Consider the following 25733-nt stretch of genomic DNA (forward strand, 5'->3'; position numbering starts at 1 on the left):
GCCCAAGAGTTCTTTGTGGCTGACTTAAAAAAAAACCATTAACTATTAACCTACAGAATAAAACTTGTAAATGACCCAAAAATCTAACGTAACCCAAAAATAAATTAAAGCAGAAATCAAAGTATAAACAGCCACAACACCTGCTTAAAAGGTTCTCCGGCATATAGTAAATGACACCCTTCACAAGGAGGTCGAGTCCCAAAAACAGACCAGTGCAGAAGGATCTTCTCTGCACATAGTGATAGCCATCTTAAAGAAGCTTAGAGTTACTACTCTACTCTAAAATTGCCTTGGAGATTAGTAAAGCAGTTTAGACGAGAAAGGTTGTTGCTACAGAAGTCTGGCTACAGCAGAGTGCTGTGTCGAAGCGGAAAGTTGACTGGAAGGAAAAATGTGATAGAAAAACATGTATGCAAGCAAAAGGGATGACCACAGCTGTGGCAGGATTGTGAAGACAGCGTATTTAATAGATACACTCGCCGTGTACTGTGGCGGGAGTCGGTACTTCCAGGACGTGTGCTAGATACATCAGGTGGGTTGTCTTCATGCTGCCATGTTCCACTGATGCAGTAATTTATTCAAAAGGAGCCCAGACTACGCACAGTATATGCACTGCTGATAGTGCATATACTGTACAACACATGTAGATACTTTTTTTAAAAATAAGGATTGTTTTATATTAGCTGCAAACCATAAACTATAAAATTAATCGGGGAAAAACAGGAAGGGCTTGTTTTTTTAACATAAAATACTGAAATCAATGAACTTTCCAGTCATGTTTCATATAGTTTCATCAGGCTTATCCTTTGCCATATTTCCCTGGGAGGACCCAATGATAGAACATGCTGATGCTTTTACTATTGTCACAACACCCTTTTCGTTCGTTATAGCGATCATTTCAACATCAAGGACTCGGAAGAAATACATTTCAATCGGTTTTATTGATGAAGAAAGTTCAGCTTAGCGGCTTTGTACATTTGCTTAACACAAAACCTGCCAAAGGACCACAAGCACAACAGATAGCAATGAAAACAGCTTTCTTGATAGTTCGCATGAGGAATTCAGCGGAAAACACAGCTTGAACGAGATGCCGCTAACCTTTAGAACGGGAATTTTACACAGCAAAGAGAACTAAGGAGGACTCATGCACTGACACTGTTAAAGGCATCGAGTCAAAGACTCACGATGGAAAAACACAAGGGTGCCTAAAAATGAAATAAAACAATCTCAAAAAGCAATAATTAACAAGTAAAATCCCTTCCGTTTTTGTTTTACCCAAAACAATGAGATTTATATTGACGAGCCTATCAGGATTTTTCTGGACAATACCGATTTCTAGATTTCTTTGTGTTGCCAATCTGATATTTTTTGTCACAAGGAGTATAACATACAAAAGAAAAAGTGCTACTCATTTGATACCGAAAGTGATGAAATTACAACATTTTCCCAACGCAGTCATTAAAGCATGGTTTCTCAACCTTGATCCCCAGGCCCCAGGTGTTTTGACGGCTGGCTTATATAAATGGTCAGCAGGCAACGCAGCGCTTGACGGCTTGCAGGATATAACGCAGTTATTTGAACCAGGTGTGGTTGAGGAGACACCGATCTAAAACATGAAGGACTTTGGGTCCTAAGGACCAGAGTTGAGAAACAATGTATTAAACACACATCTCCCTATCCTCTGATTTCTATAAAACCATATAAAAAAAAAAAGAGTGCAACAAAGGGCACGCCTCTGCTTGCTGCATTTATTTACTGAAAATGGCAGGATGACTCAATTTTGATGGATTTAATAAAAACGAAAACAATTTATTTTAGTAGTGGACCAGCTAATTGTGGATCACAGTTGATCAAGAAAAAGTATTCTAATTTCAATTTCTGGCCAGCTGGACGGTGTTTTTCTATCAATTTACCATGTAATATAGCATGTGTGTTTCAACTTTAACTAAGGAAAAAATAACACCCCTCAATCACAGCCTTACTTCTAAACGGTGGTGTCGATTAAAATAAATATATCATGAAGTGAACAGATTGTCAAAGAGGTGTGAGAAGGGAACATTAGATATTTGAAAATATTCACCAGTGCTACTTGATGAAAAAAAAATACCCAACTTAAAAAAAAAAAAAAACTTTGCAGATGCTTATTATCAACTCCAAAAAACAATAGGGAAATATTATATACATGAAATAAAGAACAAGTAAAACAAAGGAAACATATTTGGTTTTTTTTTTCTCCTCTCAGCACAAACGTTTACTTATAATTTGCATCAAGCTGGAGAAAGTTGCCAAAGAAGAATCAAATATTTCCCAGGCAAGCAGGGAACACAATGTCTTCATATGATTCTGTCTGGGTGCTGCACTTGTATGTTGGGCTCATAATGAACCCAAACAACGATCTGCTCTTCATACCCTCCTGATACACACCTTCCAGCTGTAGCTCCACCTACGGCCCTCTCAGCTCTGCTGTAGGAGCTCATCTGTCCAAGCCAAAGCCTTTAGAGGCAGGCAGTGTATATAATATTAATTGCTGCTGTCTTTAATCAAATGATCATAGACAGTTCCCCTCTCCGTTTTTATTCCCTCGTCTGCTTTAAGCCTGAGGTTTAAGGCTGCGTACAGCCAACCTGCAGATCAAATCACTCCGTTTTTACCTCTTTTGCCTTTCTCTTTCAGCCTATCAGAGACTTATTTAGTCTCTCTCTCTCTCTTAATGGAGGAAGCTCAATGATCCTAACATATACATACACACACACACTTCCTCACAATGGGGAATTAGCTCATCAACACCACTCCGCTCTTTATTTGCTTGTATTCCTGAAGAAGTGGTTCTTTGCATTCTCATTTCCTCCCCCCACTTATCTCCTCCTCCTCCTCCTCTTCCTCTTCTTCCTCTGCTTTGAGTGTGCCGTCTCTCCCGAGTGACGAGCAGGCTTCATCAGCTAGGTTCCTATGGTTTCTGCGCGATTCTGGTTCAGCCCACTTTAGCCCAGCTGAGGAAAGACGGGATGTCTCTCACGGGGACGTTGCGGGTCAAAGCCTTGACGCGCAGGTTGCGATCATCGGTGAGGAGGACCACCTCTCTCTGCAGCCTCACTGTTCCATCTGTTTATAAAGCAAGAAGCCAAAAAGACGCACAGCGTTTGGTCAGAAGGCAACTTTCCCTCGTGAAATGTGTTTTCAAGAGAATCGGTGTTACATACTTCTCTGAGGAGGCATGAAATCTTTTGCTTTGTCTTGGCAGTAGTGGAGACAGCAGGACAAAATCACGTCGTCATTGTTGCCCTGAAAGAGAATATAGAGCCAATGTGAAAAGTGCAATAAAACTAGCCAAAAATATACTCCTTTATTTTTAGAATCAGTTTCATCCAGAGCCTTCACATTTTGTCATATTACAACCATTGAATGCATTTCAATGATATTATATGTGATAGACGAAAACAAAATAGTCCATAATTCTGATATAAGAACCACCTGTGGCACCTACAAGTGTTTTATGGTATACTTATACCAACTTTGCACGTCTAGAGACTGACATGTTTGCTCATTGTTCTTTGTAAAGCAGCTGAGGCTCAGTGAAAGGCATGGAGGGGGGCTGTGAAAAGCAAATCTCAACCCTTGCCATGGAATCTCTGTTGGGTTTAGTTTGGGACTTTAACTGGACCATTCTAGCACAATGTGACAGTGATGTAGAGGTTAGGGAGTTTGTCCTGCAATTGGCAGGTTGCCGGTTCTGTCCCCTACTTTGACCATCTTAGCCACTGTGTCCTTGGGCAAGACACTTCACCCGAATTGCCTGCTGGCGGTGGTCAGAGGGCCCGGTGGCACCCATGTATGGCAGCCTCGCCTACGTCAGTCTGTCCAAGGGCCGCTAGGGCTACTAACATAGCTCACCACCGTCAGGGTGTGAATGTGTGAACGACTAAAACTGTAGTGTGAAGTGCTTTGGGGTCGTTAGACTAATTAAAGTTTTATACAAGTACAAGCCATTTACCAATGTCTTTCATGCTGCCACTCTTCCATAAAGGATTATTTTGTAAACCTTTGTCAAAAGATTCTTTTATCCTCCCAAAGTTATCATGCACTAGGGATGGGCAATATAGACTTACTTTTTACTTTTATTTATTTTGTCACAGTGTCTTCCAGCATTCATTGTGATAGCAATAAAACTGACAATAAGAAGCGTTAAATTACCGTCTGGGTAATGATATGTCCCTGCATACCGTCAGTAGCTAAACAGCACAAACACCGTTAAAAAAAAAAACAAAAAAAAAACTTGCTTATTATTTAAAAAGTTACCTTAGTTCACCACTTACACAAAGTTGAGCAAATCTACTTCCAAACAGTGTACGTCATTGGATTAAATCATATTTTTGAAAATACGGATTATATTTACATGTGAACCAATGGTGGAAAAAAGAAAATATGAACTGTAAAAGCAACAATCCCAACCATTCAGTTAGTTTTTTCGGGTTTGAAAGCAACATCAGTTTAGGTTTATCATTATATTATAAATCATAATCCTTTTATTTTCCACAATAATAGAACATAAATGGAGAAATATTTTAGTGTCTCACAGTGAAGGGATTCAAGTGCACCAGTAGCAAAGAGCACATTTACAACGCAAGTAAAATACTGTACAGGTATTAGTTATTTAAAAAATTGTCCTCAAGAAATGCATGCAGTGTGCAACTCAATAGGGTTATTTTTTTTTTTAAAAAAAGTGAAAAACATGTTTGTATATTTATGCATTAAAAACACAAACAGACTATTTAGAAGGTTGAAAATGCTGTGCAAATAAGAGCAGGGATGTAAACACCTATTGAGTTTGTTGGGAGCCGTGATGGTCATAAAGTCCTGACAGCTGCTAGGAAGGGCCTGCGATAAAGCTCCTGTGTGCCCCCAGGATGCAGCAGTCTGTCACTGAAAGAGCTCTCCAGTTCAGCAACAGCTTCATGCACTGGATGGGTGGTTATTTTATCTTTGCTAGGGTCCTTCTGTCTCCCACCACCTGCACTGGGCCTCGTTTATAATGATCAACAGTATGATAATATCCCTGCCATGCCCCTTCTCAGATTAATTTGATGATTTTTTTCTCCTCCTATATCAGAGCTTTTTTTTTTTTTTGGTAATTTTGAAAAACAGGCAATTTTTTTTTCTTTTTCTTTGACTTCATTTTTATATGCAACTCTGCTTTGATATACGACATAAGATTAAAAAAAGCCTCAAGATTTGTGGTTCAAAAGGGAAAAAACGTGACAGAGTTTATCTCTGTAAAGTGCAGCATACAGCGAGACTCCCACCTGTTGTCCAGAGGTGTCCTCACTGCGGAAGGCGATTGACTCGAGTTGATTTCCTCGGCTTGTCAGGGCTCTGAGACATGGCTCCCTGGCTTCAAAGCCCCTTTCTAAGAAAGCCACCGCGGCCCGAGCCTGCTCCTGCACGGCCCGCACGTGGGCCGTACTGACATTATAGTTGCCTCGACTGCCAATGCTTCGTCCTCCTGTCCCCATTGACCCACTGAAAGGGTCATGGCCTTTAGCCAAACCATCCAACTCTGTAATAACTGATATACAAAGCACAAATCCTAAAGTCAGTACTGGTATATACAAAAACGTTAAGGTCTTTGATATATGATTTCTGTCAATTGAAACTTTTACATTAACTTCTTGAATTATTGTCTGTTTTTTTTGTGTTTCTCTTACCGATGAGAGGCACAACTATTATGTAGGTTCCACACTGAAGGAGCTTCTTCAGCCCGTCCAAGTGATCAATGAAGCCGTTGGTATCTGGGACCAAAAACAGGGGCCTTACTTCCAGTTCTAACTGGCCCCCGGTTTGCAACACCGCCTGAAACACACAACGCACAGAAAAGGCATTAAAGCTCAACTCTGTCGCCAGTCACTTTACCTCTACAGTTTAACCCATCTGAGTCATTCACACCTGTATTTTGTCCCTGCGCTTCTGCTGCTGCGCCAGTTTGTTAGCGAGGACGTGCCGTCGCGCTTTTAGCTCCTTGATGTCATTCTCGCTGTCTCCTGCCTCCTCAAAATCCTCCTCTTCCTCTGATCCAGAAAGAGACGACTCGGCTTCAAGTATGACATCCGACTGCCAACCAGAGAAAGATGAGAATAAGAGAAATCTTTTGTAAATGTGACTTTTATCCTGACAACAATGTGTTAATTGCATATTTGTTTAGAATAGATGTAGAGAATGGAAAAAGCAAGCAGTCACCTCTTTCTCTGTTAAAGAATCGTGTCTGCTCCTTGCATCTCCTGAGTGGTTAAGTGAGGGAGAAGTTGCCACAGATATGTATTTGCCTCCCTTGAAGGCCAGCAGAGGCTCTTCTTGTCCGCACAGAGCCTCCAGAAAGTACTTCAGTACCGTCACTCTCTTACAATCTTCAGCTATGGCCTGAGAAGAGAGCAAGACGGTTAAAATGTGCCTGAAGGCACAATGTGGATACTTGCAGACACATGCAACATGTTAAAATAAAAGCATTGGTTCCCCAACCTTATTTTATATTAAAATAATGCTGTACAGTCCACTTACCATGTCAGTGTGTTTGTCCGTGTAACATGGCTCCTGTGGCGCAGCCAAGAGAGGTACAAAGCCAGCGAGCAGCTTGTCTTCCTTCAACTGAAGCACAGTCAGCTCCTCGTCTCCCTCGCCTTCATCGGTATCCACTTTGTACAGCGGCATCTCCTCATGGTCCACGCGTGCCAGTCCGTTACACAAGTCAGCGAGGCACTGCCAGACATCGGGACTGCACCTTCATGGTGGGATTATCACAAGATTCAATGAGGGGAATTTGAAATAGTAGTGCAGTAAAGGAGGTGTGATGTTGTCTCAAATAGCACCAGAGGAGAGGTCTGCAACCTGTGGCTCTTTGGACCCTCCACAATGGCTCCTAATAACTTTGGCTAAAAATGATAAAGAACCAACTAATGTTTTAAATATATATACAACAACAAAGGCCAGTTTTAGCATTTTTTCATTGAACAGTTGTATTGAATAAAAACATCAGAATGACATGAAAACTACAAGTAATATGTTTTGCCTTTTTTTGTCAATAGATGTGAAACTAACTATTGGAAACTATCTTTTTTTTATATACTTTTATATAATTTTCTACAAATATCAACATCCCATAGAATAGACATGTATCCATCTTCACTTTGGTAAAGATTTGCTTTTTTTTTTTTTTTTTCCAATTGAAAACTTTAAAAACAGAAATAAAACGGCAGCTGTTTAGAAATTGTAACAAATTTCCTAGAGCAGACATTTATCAAATATTCCGAGAACCATTTCGTCTAAACAAATTTTTTTTTAAAGAATATTCAATAACGATGTTGAAAAAATACAAATCACAAAATATGTATTTTAAAGGGAGGGAAGAAAAAAACGATGAGGCCGTTTTTTGTCAAAACTGAATATCAAAGCACCTGCAGTCAGCTTTGTTGCTTTGCTCAAAAAGGGTCAGATCAGAAAACGGGTCGTCTTTCTACGTCTTCATATTCTCCAATCAGAGCACAGTATCAAGCAAACAGCCTTCCCTTTGCTGTGAGTGGCGCTAACATGTCTGACTGCTCCACTCCAGAGGAGAAAGGCGGAGCAGCAATCAGACGGCAGCCCAGATCAGCCTCCCTGTATCGGCTCGAACAGGAGGCAGACACCGCTGAAGCCGCTGAGCGCAAATATCCCATATTCAACCTTAAGCTAACTTCATAGCGGTTACTAAAAAGGAGAGTTGGTAAGTCTGAGGGTGGTCAAAAAAGAAACAAACACAGAAGAGTGGCTGAAGTTAATTTATGGGGACTTAAGACGGTTTCTGAACAAACGGACTTAAAAATAACTTCTTTACTAAAACAGAAGGTGGCGACCACAATGCTGTTATTACCCTTACGTTTGTTTCATTTCTAAATGCTGTCAAATGTAAGAAAGGTGTGTTCGTAACTGAAAAATCTGTGGCATGTCAGCGGCACGATTTTCCTGTCGCTGCCCGGGAGAGCGAGCTTTCCTCTGCAGTCACCGTGGTGAAAAGTTGACAGACAGCTGCATAACGTTTCGGTGTCACGGTTATGCTGGCAGCGAGTTCTCCGCTGTGGTAGTGCGTTGAAGAACTGGATCCCAGCTGCAGATTCCTGTGTGGCTGCGCTGGCAGGGAACTCGCTACCGTGCCACGCATGTTTAGGCTCGTGTTTAACTATGGCTGTCTTACCACTTTTTCACAACAACCAGATCTGTGGTGTGAAAGAGTGATAGTTTTCTGGTCAACAGATGCTCCACACCTGGGCCGTTGATGCCTGCAGCTCCTCCAGAGTTACCACTGACCTCCTGAATGATGCTTTGAATAATCCTTGTTTTACAACATAAACATAAACCTGCCTTGAACATTTCCACAACTCCATCCCTGATCTGTCTGCTGTGTTCCTTGGTCTTCATGTTGCCATTTCCTCCCAAAAGCTTCACAGAACAGCTGTATTTGTACCGAGATTCAATAATAAACAAATGGATTTTTCTTTTTACTATTGATGTGAATTCTGAATTAAATTGTTTACGCAGGGTTCTATTGGGAGGTATCAGGGTAAAAGGGCTTCATATAAATGTAAACCACACTTCATTTGTATTCATACTTTTCAAGTCGTGTATTATTTTCCAGCCGTTTCACAATTTTCCACTACTTTGTTTTGGTCTGTTGACATAAAACCCCAAATAAAACAGTGACATTTGTGGTTTTAATATGCATCTTTCAGAAGAACCCTATAGCTGAAAGAAACCTCCACAGAGCAAGAGCTACCAAACATTTTCAGCAAAGATTTCTTATAACAGTGGCCAAATGTCTTAAATCCACTATAATAACAGAGTAACAACATTACTAGAGCCTGAAAGGAGCATCAACAAGTTATCATTATGTTTCAGTCCTAGGATCTAAATGTTAGGTTCACAAGTTAACTCCACTGCCTATAAATGGGGGAAATGTATCCACTGCAGAGTCAAAGTACTCACTCTAGACTGCATGGGGGAGGGTTCCACTCCTCTGGGTGCCCTAACATCCAGTCGGACCACACTTTGATGCTGGGCAGTAGTTCTCTCAGCTCCAGCGGGAACGCAGACACTCTGACCATACCCTGCAGCTCTTCAGTTTTCTCCTCCTCTTCTCCATCTGCCATGGGGACTGTTTCTGAAAGACAGCAACAATATGCTTATTCTTTTTTTTTTTTTTTTTTACATCAAACCACTGAGTAATGCACAACCAAACAAACATAAATTAAACCTGGCACACACTGACATGCATCAGTCACCCATAAGCGCTAACATCTCCATTAATTAAGTTATTGAAACCCACGTAGCAACATATTTCCATCTAAGAAAGTCTTTGATGTTAAAGTTTTTTACTGTGAGTCAGGGGTAGAACCATGCATCATTTACAAGGTAATAAACAGTAATAACAATCCTAGGATAAACACAACAACCTCTAACCGCTGAAAAACCCAAAAACAAACGACATGATGGGGATTGGTTATTTTGCCAGTTATTTGAAAGCATAAGTAAATGGAGCATTCATGTTTTTATTGTGTACAGGTTAAAGCAGCAGGGTTGTACAACTTAAGGCAGTTGGTTTAGGAAAACTGTGACCTTTTGTAATCCTTTTTATTTCAATCCCGATTTAACACTTTTTAACATATACTAACATATAAAACAAATATGTAAAAGGGTTAACTATGCATCTGCATGTTTTGTGATTTAAAATGTCATTTCTGTGTGTAAAATTACCCCTACATTGGGCATTGTATACGGCAAACTTAAGGCAGCTGGTTCAGGAAAACTGTTACATTTTGTTATCTTTTTGATTTTATTAATAATCATTTAAAATGCCACAAAATATTTCTACCAAAGATTTTTTTTTACCCATTCGTTGTCAGGGACAAAACTTGTAATCTGGGATGTGTGTGAAGGCAAAAATAGGGACAAGAAAAAAGATCAAAAGACACGTGAGACAGCAGACCGTACACTGAAAACAACTTTGTCCCTCTGAACATGTCCAAAGATTTAAAGATTTAATACCAGAAAAAGAAAAATGGGTCCAAGAAGAATTGGGAGCATAAACACACTATATCTCTGCTTTAATCGCTGTGTGCCTTGACTGTTGTTTGCAGATGTATAAAATATATACTTCACGTGTACGCATGATACAATGAAAAAAAAAAGAAAGAAGAGGAGGGGGTTCAGACCGTTGGATCTTTCTTCAGATGTAACGGTGGAAGTAGATTCATTCTTGTTAGGAATTTATTTATCCAAAAACATACGCTCCCATAACATTAAGAGCTTTGCAGAGAAAAGGTCCTGTAGCCCCGTGCAGTTTGAACCAAAGTGAGTGTGCTTGGTTCAAATATAGAGCGAAGAGGAACCAGTAAGACTTTAGTCTGCATTTTTACTGCAAATCCAACACTTTCCATGGCAGAGCGAGGTGGAAAGCTCAAACGCATAGAACAGAGTAACTTTGCGGTAACACGATTAACCTTCCAGATATCTGCTCTTAACCTACTTCTCCCACCTCTCACACCCTGAAAGTAGCAGAAAATTGTTTGCTTTTTATAAACGTAAAAGCACCTCTCTGATACTAAAGACCGTTAACTTTGAGTCTTCTTCGCTTACTAACAGTATTCATACTGATGAGTGTTTCTGCCTGAGCGACCTGGAAAAACATTAGATTTTTGGATTTCTGACCCGCAGGTTACCAGTCAGGGCCTATCAAGCAAAACAGTTGGCTGATCCTGGCCAGCAGCAGATTTCTAATTTGAACCAGCGATTTCTGATGAAAAGATTTGTTTTTTTTTCAATTAAGGTAAAAACAGTAAGAACTGCCATCAATTTTAACTCCTAGAAAGAACTTGGCTGATCAGACCCAGAAATAACATAAATGCAATTTGTGAATGCCCTATTAACATTTTCAGACAGAAAACCAAAAACTAAACTAAACCGATCCACAACAGAAGCAAAAAATTGGTTTTACCTGTAGGAGTTTCTTTGAGAAGCTCTGTGCAGCGCTGCACCAGCAAAGCAAACATGCTGAGGCCAAAAGATGTGCTTTGTTCTAATAAAACGGAGCGGACATCTCCTTCTTCCCCTGGCAGAGACAAGTTACTTCATTAATTATTTGTGTGTGATCAGGGCATGTGTGCTTATTTTTAACTTGCAATAAAGTGCTAAAAAATGGATGCTCATTTGCATAAAAAAGATCATTTTAATGGCCAGGTCAAGACTTCCCAAAAGCATCTTAAATTAAACTTCATCAATAGGGGCTTGATTCTACTTAGATTTCTACAGCAAAATGTACATGTATTAATAACTGGAACATAAAACAAATATGCAAAATAGTTATGTATGTGTATGTATGTGATGGTGTAACACATCCATTTAAAATGTAACGTTGACAATAATCTGTAAATGTGTCTTTCAGCGGGCAGATTACCTCTACTGTGGGCATTGTATACGGCAAACATGTTGATGGTGATGATCTGCAGCAGGTTTGTGAAGCCGAGCAATGAAGGGCCGTGCTGAAGAAGAGTCCTGAACTCCTGCAAAACACGGCTCGCCACTCCAGGGAAGGACTCCATGCTGGGCAGCCGCAACACAGATAAACACACATTCGTAAAATCTGTCTTGTCTCAAAAAAAAAAAAAATGTCTCAGTGTTTTTATGCATTTACGCCAGACGTCAAAAATCTGGAACACATGAGCAATCACTCACCCCACTTTAGTGAAGAGCTTTCCATGTGCATGCAGGAAACTCAAAATGAATCTCTTATTTAGCTGAGGAAAAAGAGTAGGAAAAAAGTAAACAACTACAAAAAAGTACGTTTTCTTCTCAATACACCATTTACATCAAGTCGAAGTAAGATATGTATTCTTACATGGACATAAAGCAAGAGCTGGTATAAATATTTTAAATTATTTTGAAAATACGGGTAGGAAGAAACGGACAAAAAAATTATATATGCAGGTACTAATATGATATAGCAAGGTAGATCAGGAAAATTATATTATAATTATAAAAAAATTAATAGGAAAACCTACATCAAGATGTCACATAAATATTTTATCAGTACAAAATAGACTTAATATGACTCATGAGAGTTTGTGCATGAAAGAAAAGGGCTTTCACCTCAGTCGCACTAAGACTACCCAGCTCTCCGTCCTGTTCCGAGTCTCTGCTGGACTCGCTGCCCCCTCTATGTGCGGAGGGAGTTGCTGTTTGGCCACCAGGACGGATCCAAATCTCCACACGTGCTCCATCGTCCCATTTTCTCCTCCCCTTCACTGCCGGACCATGGGAACCTCCTTCAAGCTCCTGCTTCCTTCTTCGCTCAAACTGTTCTGTCTATGAATATATAATTTGCACTTAACATGAACTGTGGCTGTTAAACTGCAACAGGTATACTTTACCCCTTAAAAAAGGCTGATGGCTTTCACAGACTGGCTGTGTATTTTGACAGCCAACGGATTGATTTTAATTTAGCAGCCAACAGAACGGTGCATTATTTCAGTCTTACCTTGCGTTTAGCTTCCTCAAACAGGCTCATTAAACTTTCCTTTGCTGTCAGAATGGGGTTGGAGGCTGCCAAACTGCGCATGTAATAATACACAGCATCTAACTTCCGCTTCTGCAGGTGAGAGAGATTGAAAAAAAAAGAATAATAATAAAACAAACAGAAACTACTCTGTGGTGAATGTCACATCATCACTGTGGTAATTTTTGTTTCCTATGGCTTAAATTAACATTTTCAATCCCAAAAAGACCAACAATGTTTACTTGGCGGTCTTATCATACAACAAAGCCTAGATGTATTGGAGGATATTACTGATGGCTTATATCTCCTTAGTGTGACAGTAAGTCATCACACACCAACAGCTGGACAGACAGTAATATAGTTGGTTCTGTCAAGAGTAAAATAAAAAATAGAAGCTTTACATTCAGCTCAGTTGTACCATAACAGAACCATCATTATAGCTTAGAAGCTTTGAGGTATAAATTTGGTAAGAATAGGCAGCTTTTTATTCTCGTCTCTTTCTAAAACCTTAACAAAGGGTTCCTATGAATTTTTCAATTTAATAGACCTAAACTTACAGATTTTATGGCAATTTAAAAACAAAAACAAATGATACTCTTGACTTTGGGAAATAAAACATACACCTTCCTAGTCAGGTTTCCTTTTTAGCATGTTCCCAAATTAATGTAACACCATGGCAGAATGCCATGGAGTGGGCTAGTTCACTTTTGTTGCATTCTGGACCAATTTTGATCAGTTCTATTTAAAAATTGAGAAAAAACAAGAGCCAACTCATGAGTGGATTATCCTAATAGGGGTCTCACACTCCAATCCTTCAGGGCAGCTGTATTACAACTTTTATATATAAAAGTTAAATAATGAGATCCTGAATGAGAGTGACTGAATTGTTAGGAAGCCATTCAGTCATTGGATTCAGGTCTGATGGACCTAAAAGTTGAAGTACAATAGCCACCAAGGACTGAAGCGTGAGACCCCCCTACTATGCCAAAACGCAGCTTCTTCGAAATAGAATTTGTGATTTTAGTCCGTGGGCCAGAATCTGTAGGACGCTTCCTTAAGAAGTTTCGTATGAACTGTCAGACGGCAACTTTCTTCCACCGGGAAAAGTTGCTACACATAGCAGTGATCTCAAAACACCAATGTTCCCACGTTTTCACTTGCACATTAATAAGTTATAGCCGATAAAAAATCTAAACTGTGGCACTCCGGTCCAAGAGGTCACGTGATTCGATGTTTGCTGCTCAGCCAATCAGATCGCTGTATTGTCAGCTGTGCGCGTTCACCAGTTCATCATGGCTGCGCTCGTAAGATGTTTGTATGCATTTGTTTCCAGACGAAGAAAGCCCAATAATAGCATTTTCTGGCGCCCGCTGGCAGAGATCTTGATGGCAAGAAAAAAGAAATAGCCCAGACCATCCGTCCATCCATCCGTCCGTCCATCCATCCATCCATTTTCTAACACGCTTATCCCGGCTGGGTTCGCGAGGTGCCGGTGTCTATCTCCAGCTGTCAATGGGCCCCTTCGGAATTTGTAGAATTTTGTATTGTATTTTTGAAATCAATAAAAGTTTTAACGTCCAGCTTTGTGAAGTCTAAATATTTTAAACATCACATTCTAATAAAATGAAATTGATTTTTTTAAAACTCCTAATACATTCTATTTTTAAAAGCGACATATCTCGTTTTCTTAATATGGTTAATATCTCTATATGTTCTTGGTTGAATTAAAATCTTATTAAATCTGATCATTTTGGCTGTACCTTTATTCAGTGTTCATTTGATCACACGTGAAATCCGCTCTATATGATCTATTCATGCGGGTCAAAAAGAAAAGAAAAAGAAAAAAGACAAACCAGTAGACTGTGATGGACTCAGGAAGGTGGATTTTTGGTTTAAGCAGACAGACATGCGACAATCTAATAACATAAAGCTAATATTTTCGTGACACGTGGAAATGACCACAGAGCCGTTTTCTTTCTCATAACGTGTTATATTGAGTGATCAATGGAGTTTTAACCGACATAGCAATCCCTTGATCGCACATTTTCATTTTTTTCACACTAACTGAACGATAATGTAACAACACCATTGCTATATTTTGTTAAGAAAAGTAAAACATCTTCATTCTCACGCCTAATAGGTTGGAAATGAGGCGGAGTTGACTAGATTCATTCTTCCAATTCTGGTGGGGATAAGTTGTTTGGCACAACACCTGTGCTATCCTAGCGCAGCAGGTCTTGGTGATATCACAGTAAATTGGGCAAAAGTCTGGGCTATTTCTGCCCTGCGATGGACTGGCGACCTGTCCAGTTTATACAACGCCTCTCGCCTATTGACAGCTGGAGATAGAGACCGGCACCTCGCGAACGCAGGGATAAGCGTGTTAGAAAACGAATGATGGATGGATGGATGGTCTGGGCTATTTCTTTTTTCTTGCCATCAAGATCTCTGCCAGCTGGCACCAGAAAATGCTATTATTGGGCTTTCTTCGTCTGGAAACAGATGCATACAAACATCTTACGGGCGCAGCCATGATGACGTGGTAAACTCGCTCAGCTGACAATACAGCGATCGGATTGGCTGAGCAGCAAAAATTGAATCACGTGACCTCTTGGACCGGAGCGCCACAGTTTAGATTTTTTATCGGCTATAACTTCTTAATGTGCAAGTGAAAACGTGGGAACATTGGTGTTTTGAGATCACTGCTATGTGTAGCAACTTTTCCCGGTGGAAGAAAGTTGCCCCCTGACAGTTCATACAAAAAGTCACCGTACAGATTCTGGCCCACGGCCTATTTCTGATACATTCATTCAACTTTTTTTTAAAGTGTGCTTATGATCCACAGGTCCAGTTTAAAAGCCTAATCTACAAGGATCTAGGTCTCAAAAATGCCATGAATTTGCCCTTGTTAGATAGTTTGAATCAATATAAATTTATCTGAGCTCCAAGTTGTGACTCAAAAACAAAATAGATCAGTGAAATTGAGCAAAACTTAGTCTGTGACGTGGCAAATCAAAGATGTTATATAAATATAAATTTTAATAAATAGGCCTTAATTTCAGAAGATCTGATTTCTCTTTCAGGGTTTCTGCAAAGCACACTTTGCCCAGTTTGTTTCTGTTGTTCATCAGAGGTTAAAATGCTTTAAGGTGCTGCTCAAAAACTGCTCTCTAGATTGGTGACAGATAAATTTAACAGGTGAAGCCCCGTTCTGAGCAGCATTCCTGACACAAAGAGGTGCTTCCTTTACTTTGTAAATGTTACAGCCTATGACACGGCTTGAGATCTTTAATTTACCAGATTGCTTCTCTTTTTCCAAGCTTTCCTTGCTAACCCATTTTTTTAAGTACTCCAACCTAGAGAAACTGGCAAATGATGACGCAAAGCATCTATATCACATCTTATTTGTAGTTCTAATTTAAAAAGGGAGCAGAGTAAACGTCCAACAACTTATAGTGGCGCAATGAATGTTAAATTTCTTCAGAAGCCACAGTTTAACAACATTCAAAATGTGGCAACAACATTAAAACATATACAAATTGATGACTTAATGGCTTTGTAATCTTGATTTTTTTTTTTATTTCATGGATTCCTTATTGATCTTTCTTGTACCTCCCAGTAAGACTGCAGGTGGAACTAGGGGGAAAAAAACTATTATCTGGAGTACCTCCTTGCTGTTTGAGAACGGTCCCAGAGAAATGAAGAAATAAAATAAAATAAAACGCAGATTAGTAGCTGATTTTTTTTTACATCACTTACTGTATAAACTGCCAACAAAGCCAGCTGGTTGTAGGGTCGGCCGTTTTTGGGCGCGATCTGCTGGGCTTTGAGGTACCAGCTAAGGAAAAGAAAATAAATAATTAACATACAACATTTTTAGCTAATAATTACAGAACTAAGTTTGCTGAGCATTATGCAACATATTCAAGTAGATACAGTCATGTGCAATTAGGACACTTTATAGTTTCAAGTAAAGGAGTTCAAACTGACCAAACTTAAGTCTTTAAACACGACAAACAGCAGAAAAATAATTATCTGAAAGCTAGCAAACATCTACAAAAAGAACAGTTGGAAGTCTTACTTTTGGACTTAAAAGTAACATGGTTTTGACACTAAAAATCAAATGTATTAATGCTAACACAGGCAACATTTTTGAACAACTTTTTAAAATGTAGCTATTTGAATTCAAACACAATATAAAAAAATTTGTTGTAATAAAATTGAAATAATAAAAATAAAAAAATTAACCACTGATGTAGTTTTTGTTACCATGTGTGCAGACTGAAATAGCTTAATTTCAGTGTTTTTACAAATGTTATTTGAACGTCTATGTTTGCGTTTCATGATGCAGTTCCTGATACATTTCCTGGTATATACCATATTTCCAGACTATAAGGCGCACTTAAAAATCCTTAAATTTTCGAACAAATTGATAGTGCGCCTTATGTATGATTACCGTGCTTGTTGTGCTTATTGACTGATTTTATGTGGTACAATGCACTCAAAAATCTGTCAAAATGTGTAAGTACGACTTTGGTAAGCAACGAAAGCCGCTGTACAATGTGTCACTACCTAATCAGCCCAAAAACAGGACCCCTGAGCTGTCTACAAGACTGCCTGACTGTAATGTCTAGAAGTGCATTCAAGTAATGCAACCTGCGCCCGGAGTACGCGCTAGCAATAATAAACCTAGTAAGTTAATTCAATATAAAAGTTACGTTTATTTTGGCCTTATGTTAGAAACAGGGCAGTGTAGTCCAACTAGTCTGTCCTCCTGACAGAGACGAATAGCTCTCCCTCTTATTTAATACGTGTGTACGCGGAGGGGCGGAGGGATATTACACACTTGGGAAGAATCTTTAATGCTCCTTATAATAATGGTCCTTATGGTCTTCATTAAACCCAAATTTCTATATCAAAATTTTTTTATTGGTCTGATGTAATATTCTAATCTTAAATGTTATGTTTTCATTAATTGTACGCTGGAAATGATCAGACTTAACAGAAAACAAGACTTGAAAACATCAGTTTTTGTGCAATTACTCTATGTTTCACTTAGTGATGATGATGCTGAAATAAATAATTTTTTCATTAATATTCCATATTCTGAAACAGAAGTACTGTGGTTAATTCTCGTTATCGTAGACATAAAAATACATATATTTTATTGGTAGATTTTAAGAAGTTTCAAACATGAGTGTAAGAGTTTTAAGGGTTTGCAGAAACCCTCCTGAAATAACTGCCCACCTGCGAGCCTTGCCATAGTTGGCAGAGTTAGTGGCTTGTTCCCGGTACCGTGCGATATCTCCCTGACAAATCATGCATCGCTGAGCACTTATAAGTGCATACTTTACCTAGAAATACAAAACAAAGAGAGAATTTCAGCATAATACATGATAAATACATTCGGAAATGCGTCTCATTGCAAGAAAGTTACTTCCTCCAAGTTAATTGTCCTGACACAGGCGCACACAGCAGTATAATTCTGACAGCGGGTTATATGCATGCATGCAAACAAAAAAAACTGTAATTACGTACCGTCTTCCGCAATGGACGAGTTCTGATAGCCATACCATCCATGTAGTCCTCTAATGTGAACTGGTACACCGCCTGCAGCTTCTGAAGCAGCGCGTCAAAGAAAAGCGCTCCCTGTGAAATAAAAAAACTAAATTTTTATATATTCTTTATGATAAAAGGTTTATTAATAAAACGATGTATGGCCACATCTGGCTCCAATCCTCCAACATGGTTTGCTTTTTTCTGATTATGGCTTATAGCTACTGAAAACTAAATTCTTTGTTCGGTTTCCCAGAAATTGTGATTACGGAGATGGCGGGCTTCTGAAAAGCACGTCCCTGTGCTGTGCAGTCAGGACGTGCTCTTAACACCGGGTCGTGGCTCCTGTTTGAAAAACCGTATCAATGGTGATTAGGCTGCGGTGCCTTGTCTATTAAGGAAGCCCAGGCTGCTTTAATAGCGGCCTTCAGCTCCTCAGCATTCTTGGTTCTGGTGTCTCATCTTTTCCTTGTCAATACTCCCTAGATTATTCGTGGCAAGAGCGGGCCGATTATTTTTTCCTAAAGGGCCACATAAGCAACACTGACTGCTGCCGAAGGGCCGGACCTTTGGATGAACACAATTTTTCAAAAATATATTTAAGAATAAACCGTAAAGATGGGTTTGGAAACAGTAATCATTGCAACTAATCCATCAAATGTGACGCACCCAACGAACAGCTGTAGGTTGTTATTTACTTACCATAAATAATATTTTTTTAAAGAAACAATTAACAAAAATTAGTGAACATTGTCTTTTTACCATATATTTAGTCTACTAATTTAGATTCAAGTTCTAATCCGTGAGAACAGGTCTCACTGTTTCCCACCCACTGACCACACCCCTTTTGGTGTGCTCAGTGGGTTAAACTCTACATAAACACATCAATGTTGAATTATTTATGTTTAAAAAATTTTTTTACTGAAGAGTAACTTCCATCACTTTATTTCCACTAAAGAAGACCCTCCTTCCAATGCTCTGCTGGAGGACCTCACAGGCTGCTTATGTGGACAACAAAAGATATCACCTTCAAAGTAAAACGGTTTTTCATAATAAAAGAGAGTCCCACAAAGAATAAACGCTTTAAAAATCTCAAGCGGGCCGGTTGCCAGGATCTAAAGGGCAGCCGGCACAATGACCCTGCGGGGTTTAGGTCAGGTCAGTTTCCTGGGCCACAGTGTAGGGACACTTTGGTCATTAAAGTGGGGATTGGTACTTTCGGCAGGATGGTAAAGCGTTGCACCTGGTGGAAGATGAAATCAGCATCTGATTAAGCTCGTCACCAAAGGGAAGCATAAAGTGCTCTAAAATGTTCTGGCAGACAGTTGCGCATCGGACACGATGGAGAAACACTTTCTAAAACTCTTGAACGGACTTTGCTTCCAAATTCTTTCGATGCGGTGGTTATCCCCGTTGCCCGACCGACTCTTTCTACCCCGCCGTTTGTTTCCTCTTAACTTTTCAACGCTATTTTTGGACAAAGAACTGAACAACCAGCTTGTTTTGCAATGACCTTTTCAGTCTTCAGTGCTTTCATCATGCAAACAGCATTTACACATGTCTCTAGTGAACGATGAAGAGATGAAATGACGAGACTGCCACGTGGCTTCTGGACCTGCCCTGTCCCAAAGTCACCGAGCTTCTTACCTCATCCAGGAGCGTGAGCAGCATGTTCCTGATATCGTCTATGTTGTCACAGCTGGGGTCTTTGAGCAGCTGCCGGAAGCTCTCTATGACCTGGTAGAACACGTTCTTCCACAGAGCCTGGTCCACGTTCTGGGAGTCGGAAAACTCGATGTCTGTCAGAATGATCCGCTCGTACAGCCCCAATAGGTCGGCTCTTCAAGAAAGAAGAAGATAGACAGGCTACTAATGTTGCTTTTTCATACGTCCAGAAGAGCCACGCCCCCTTTAATTATAAACCTAAAGCTTAAAAACATCTTTTCCCCAAACGCATACCTGAGCTGGGACATGCGATCCAAGCCATCGGCGCTCACTCTGTCCCTGGAGATCAGGTTACTGAGCTGCAGTTCATGAGCATCTGCAGCCTTCAGCAGTCTCCCCAGCTCCTCTTCAAATGTCAGACCACCTCCTACACCCGGTTGGGCAAACCCTGCCCCCCTATAACTCCCACTGAACGGACTTGTACCTGGACTCGGGTACATACCGTTCAGGTGAGCCATCTGGTACGGCCCCATACTATAAGAGTAAGGATAGCGCGGCCCGGTGGCGGCATTGGGACTATGCGCGTTACTGGCGGGTATGGGGTAGCAGTAGGGGTTGTCAGAGTTTTGGAATTTGTAGTAGGCCATAGCAGCAACCTGCTGGGACTGAAAGGGATCCCCCTGGGGCACCGGAGGGCTGCCGGCTAACTCATCATCTGTGTCCAGGAAGTGGAGCTGCCCGTATCCTGTCCCAGTCTGAAGGTACAGCGGCTGTTTAAGAGCTGCCTGTTTGGATGACTGAGCGTTAGAGAGAGCAGGTTTCTGGTCGGGGTTGTTGGGGTCCCAGAGTCGTCTCACTCCTCCTCCTCGGCCTCCCCTGTTTCTGCCAGCCGCTCCGCCCCGGGTTCCAGCAGAAAAGAGCCTCTGCCCCACCTCGGGTGAGTTAGAGATGTCTGTGCGGGCTGGAAGCACCAAGATCCCCCTACCTCTCCCACGAGGCACTGAGCTGTCCTTTGTGACGGACGCCTGGTTCTCCACAGAAACCCTAAGGATTCCTCGACCTCCGATTTTAGTTGGTTTTGATGTCTTCCGCTCCTCCCCTCGTTTTACTGCACTGGTTTCTTCCTTCCCGAAACTCCTTCTCCCCCTTCTGCCCCCGTCTTCGTCTTCTTCTTCTCTGCCACACACCTCACTCCCATCCAGTGACTCAGTAGAAGAATGCCTCCTCTGCGCCTCATATTTATCCACCAGCTCCCTGTTATTTTGCCCAGGGAGGCGCGGCCACTTGGTGCTCGCTGAGCCCATTTGTCGTCTGGGACCATCCTGGCTGGTGACGCTGCTCGCCGAGCTGCTGCTGTAAGTTCGGTTTCGTGAGTGTCGAATATTTGATTTGGAATAGCGCTTGGAGTTTGGTGTAGCGGCATTTAAATTAGATCTGTGTCTGTCCCGCTCTTCAGCGGCCCTGTCTAAATGTCCCCCCGTTTTAGAAGCCTTTTCTGCATCTTTAAAGTTGCTGTTGTTATCCTTTATTTTACGGCTTTCTCTGGGAGCATCCCTTCTCGTGCTGTGGTGCGACTCTCCTGGTTTATCAGTTTTTCTCCTATCTGCATCTGGAGCTCTCTTGTCTTTCTCCTTCTCAGCCTTTTGCCGATTGTTCTTTCTACTGTGATTGCCTTCATCTTCTCTTTTGAATTCCAGATTTTCCTCTTTTTTCTCCTTCTCCCCTCCTCTTCTCCGGCGGTTACCCTTCTCCTTCTTTTCTTCCTCGCCTTTGGTTTCTGCAACGTGAGCACTCTTTTCTTTGTCTTTTCTAGTGTGAGAAGCGTTTTCGACATTGTTACTTGGACCCCCAACCTCACCTTTCTCTTTTATGTTGAGTTTTTCTACTTTGCTCGTAATTTTCTCCACAGCTTGTCTTCCTTCCTCTGTAGTTTCTTTGCTGGAGTCGGAGCATTTCCCTTTATCTTTCCCTCCATGTTTCGGCAATGATTTTTTATTGCTCCACTCGCCTGCAGTCGCCTGAGATTCTGGCTCAGGGTTTGGCCCTTGTTTTTTGGGCGAAGGCTTATCCAGCTCTCTTCCAACACCGGAGTCCTTTCCCTGCACGCTCCTGCGACTTCCGGGTTGATAAAACTCTCTGTCAGGCTTGCGTACTTTCCTTGCAGGTTTTGGAGCTCCAGAACCATCTTGCTGTTCTTTGTCATTTTCACCAACCCTATTTTCACTGTTTGCCTCTGTTTTGCCCAGAGGCTGGGTGCCTTGTTTACAGTTCAGGCTGGTGCTGCCGTCGCAGCTCATCCTGTCCTCACCCTTGTTTTTGCCACTCGACAGGTCTGTACACCCGTGTCTATCTAAAACATTCCCAGGGGCCTCGGTTTTCTCACTCTGCAACGACTGATCACGCTGTTGTGTTTTGCCGTCTAGAGAATCACTCTGACCAGTTTCTCCTTCCTCGCTGTCCTGAGGACGGCGTCCGTGTCCAGCCGCTGGTTGGTAACGCTGCAGATCTGGACGTTTGGCTTCACGCTTCTTATGCTGCCTGTGCTTTTTACGCTCCTGTTGTTCCTCTGCAAAAGGTAGCAAGACAGACAAGGAAAAAAATAATGTCATCAAGATAAACAAATGATAAATAGGAGCATTAAAGAGCAGCAGCAGTTAAAGACTAAGGAAATTTTAATTTCCTGAGTCATACCCACATTTTGCACCTGCCCTGAAATGTGTAATAGTGTCTAACGTCGAATGTGTTAACTGTTTCAAAGAATCTTACAATCCTATTCCTTATTATGTTCTTTTTATGTTGTGAGCTATGCAAACAAAGATTAGTTTAACCTCAATTGTTTTGTTAAAACAAGAATTGTGTCCAAGAGTTTGAATTTATTGTGGATTTTCTCTAATGGACGCAGTCAAAATCAGACATGCAGACACAAAAATACATACACCGTCACTAATATTTGGATAATTATCCCTTTGGAAGCTGAAGTGACACCATGCACTTTTGTATTTAATTACAAAATCCTGGATGAATTCTGAATGGATTTTTTTTAACAACTCAAGAGGTTGAGTTCAGTGAAACTGGTTGGTTAGCTGCTACAGGATCTGTAGCCGGAAATCTCTTTCTCCTAAATAGAGACGCTTGAACGCAAGTATAAATCTTAGTGACAAAGCCAGTTGAAATCAACATGGACTGAGAAGTCGTTGAGCAGGACAAAAGCCGTTGTTTAAAAAACAACACATTCAAGCGCGACTGAATTATGCAGCTGCTTAAATGAGAAAACCTTATGCCTCTTGGAGAAATGTTTTATGGTCAGACCAAACAAAGGCTGAGCTATTTGGCCCCAATAAGGGGAAGAAGGTTTGTCAGATTCCAGGTGAGGCTCTCAGACCTAAGAACGCTGCACCTGCTGTCAAGTCTGGCGATCTAATGCAAAGTGGATTGAATGAAAAACATTAGAAGACTACTTACAAAATCCTCAACTCAAAAACTAGTGGGTTGGAGGAAGTTGGGCGTTTAAGTGTTGCATCAGGAAAATGATCCCAAACACACATCAAACCTGGATTTGGAACGGATAAAGCAAGCAGACATTAAACTTCTGTAATTACCTTCACCTCAACAGCATTGAACAGTTATGTCCTTTGCTTGAACGTTAAATAACCTGATCTGCAGCTTAATCTGTCATGTTTTACTGAACTGGGATCAGAGCCAACGGTTGTTTGAAATTGCGGCGAAACATTAAATCGTATATACAATTCAATTATAAGGGAATTATAAGCAAAGCAAATAAGTAGGTCTGCTTAAGTTGAGACAAAAGGTCATATGTGGATATTAAATGGGAGTATAAACTGGGCAAGGGGTGAAATGACTAGAAGATGGATTAGTCAGGCAAAAATATAATAATGATAAAAAAGATGGATCAAACTAAATGTAATGACAACTAGGATTCATTATTGGTGTCACTGTTTTTCTTAGCCAAAGTGACCGTTCTTGTCCAGCTGTATGGATTATAGGCCCTGCACAGACCTCAGGCATGGTGGCTGACCCGGTATGATCCGGTATACTGTGCTACTTCAACAGTAGGTTATGACACTGTGAGAATTAATACCAATTAAACTCAAGTCCCTGTCAATGCAGCCACATATACAGGTTAGACAGACTGAGAATGGTAAGTGCAAAGACCCACGTTGCAACATGAAATAGAATAAAATAGACTATTTTATTTGTCACCGCTGCGAAATTTCTAACACATGTAACATATGAAAGTATAACATATATAAGTGTAACAGATGAAATAATTACTACCCAGCTGTTATTGTTCTGTGGTTTCTTCTGACACACCTACAGGGTTAGAAAAACAAAACGAAATAGAATTTAATCTTTACCAAAATTTGACAACATCCAAGTAACTGACCTCTTAGGAGTAATTATTCAAACACCAAAAAGATTTGACACGTAAAACTACAAACTGTTGCATAAAACCGTCAAAACGTACGAAAAAAAAAACCAAACACCATTAGCTGACGGGATAAATAGTTTTTCTTGTCTTTGGTGGCGAGGTAACTTTAATGGTCGCTAACGTTCCCCGGTTGTATGACATTAATTAACGCTCACTACGAACAGATTTCCCGTTTAAATATTAAAACGCGATTTGTACGGGTAGACAACCCCGAAATGTTTTAAAACGTGAACTTTAATAAGACATGTCGACTAAAAAGCACATTTAAACAGCTACTCAGCCAAGAAATATCCGGCCTGGTTTGAAGCGCAGCTTCTGAAACTATAGCGCAGATAAGCCCGGAGCGGTGCTGCTAACAACATTAGCTAGGTCCAAACTTAGCAGCTCCGCGAGCCACTTCCTGCTAACTTTGACAGCCACTCGGTGTTTTACTGGACATTACCGAGTCTTTAACCAGCGTTTTCCCACTCAGAATGCCACTCGCTGTCTTTTACCGTGGGGACGGTCGATCGTTGGCTCTGAATTTGTAGCTTCTGCGCGAAGTTCCGCTGCTGAGATTCGTACTCTATCCAGTTCGTTCGCCATCTTTGCTCCCAAACAAACACAACAAGTACGGTGGCCTGGAGTGGTCAAATCTACAGGGGGAGGAAATTTGTCTTCTATAGTGTTTTTTTTTTTTTTGGCAGTTTACAAACTATAGGAAATTTGTCTTCAGGTAATGTAGTGCTATTAGTGTTTGAACTGAGCCATAAATACAGTATTTAAATTAGTTCACTAAAATAAATGAACAAAAAATATGATTTTTCTACAGTTGTTGACCTAAATGCAACCTAAAATTTCCTGTCAGTCTATTTCTTTGTTCATTTATTATATTCTTATCATCTTATGTGTTTTCCCCCTCCTCATGAGAGCTGTGGTTGACAAGGATTCTTGAAAGAAGGAAGACACAGACACCTCCTAATAACCATGGTATACATATTAACGGGTTAGTATTTGTGTCTTTTTGTGCTGGTAATAATCACTTTGTTTGAAGAGACAAGTAATTCTTTGTGACAAAAATTAGATAAATAAATAATAGGAAGAAGAACAAGAAGAATGGTCATGTTAACAATACTACAATAGTAATATACTTAAAATAACCATAAATGAATAATAATGATAATAAAAACATAATTTTATATAATTTTTTTAAAACATAATTTTATATCCATAAACGTGCAAACATATTTTCCTAAGGGTATATCTATCTATCTATCTATCTATCTATCTATCTATCTATCTATCTATCTATCTATCTATCTATCTATCTATCTATCTATCTATCTATCTATCTATCTATCTATCTATCTATCTATCTATCTATCTATCTATATATATATATACAGTATGTTTACCCTATTCTTTAACTGTGTGGTATTTGTTTAATGTGGTGCATTACTTAGGAATAAATCACAAGGCTACCCAAACTAACCTGGTGGAGGAGGACAGGGG

At 40.4% G+C, this 25733-nt stretch overlaps 1 protein-coding gene across 1 annotated transcript; it reads right to left on the bottom strand.

Annotated features, from left to right (window-relative positions):
* Window positions 1-922: 922 nt before the first annotated feature.
* smg6 (SMG6 nonsense mediated mRNA decay factor) lies at window positions 923-24839 on the bottom strand. The gene is made up of 19 exons (XM_012850272.3): window positions 24737-24839; window positions 20087-22358; window positions 19775-19967; window positions 18110-18220; window positions 17819-17925; window positions 16331-16409; window positions 12554-12664; window positions 12166-12381; window positions 11752-11813; window positions 11474-11619; window positions 11015-11128; window positions 9007-9181; window positions 6550-6769; window positions 6232-6411; window positions 5941-6105; window positions 5703-5847; window positions 5301-5563; window positions 3201-3282; window positions 923-3102 (listed from the first exon to the last, which is right to left on the bottom strand). Exons 1-19 carry the CDS (start codon window positions 24825-24827, stop codon window positions 2972-2974), a joined length of 4863 nt encoding a protein of 1620 aa, XP_012705726.2. The 5' UTR covers window positions 24828-24839; the 3' UTR covers window positions 923-2971.
* Between the last annotated feature and the right edge of the window lie 894 nt (window positions 24840-25733).

Source organism: Fundulus heteroclitus, chromosome 11 (genome assembly GCF_011125445.2).
Source record: "Fundulus heteroclitus isolate FHET01 chromosome 11, MU-UCD_Fhet_4.1, whole genome shotgun sequence".
Classification (NCBI taxonomy): domain Eukaryota; kingdom Metazoa; phylum Chordata; class Actinopteri; order Cyprinodontiformes; family Fundulidae; genus Fundulus; species Fundulus heteroclitus.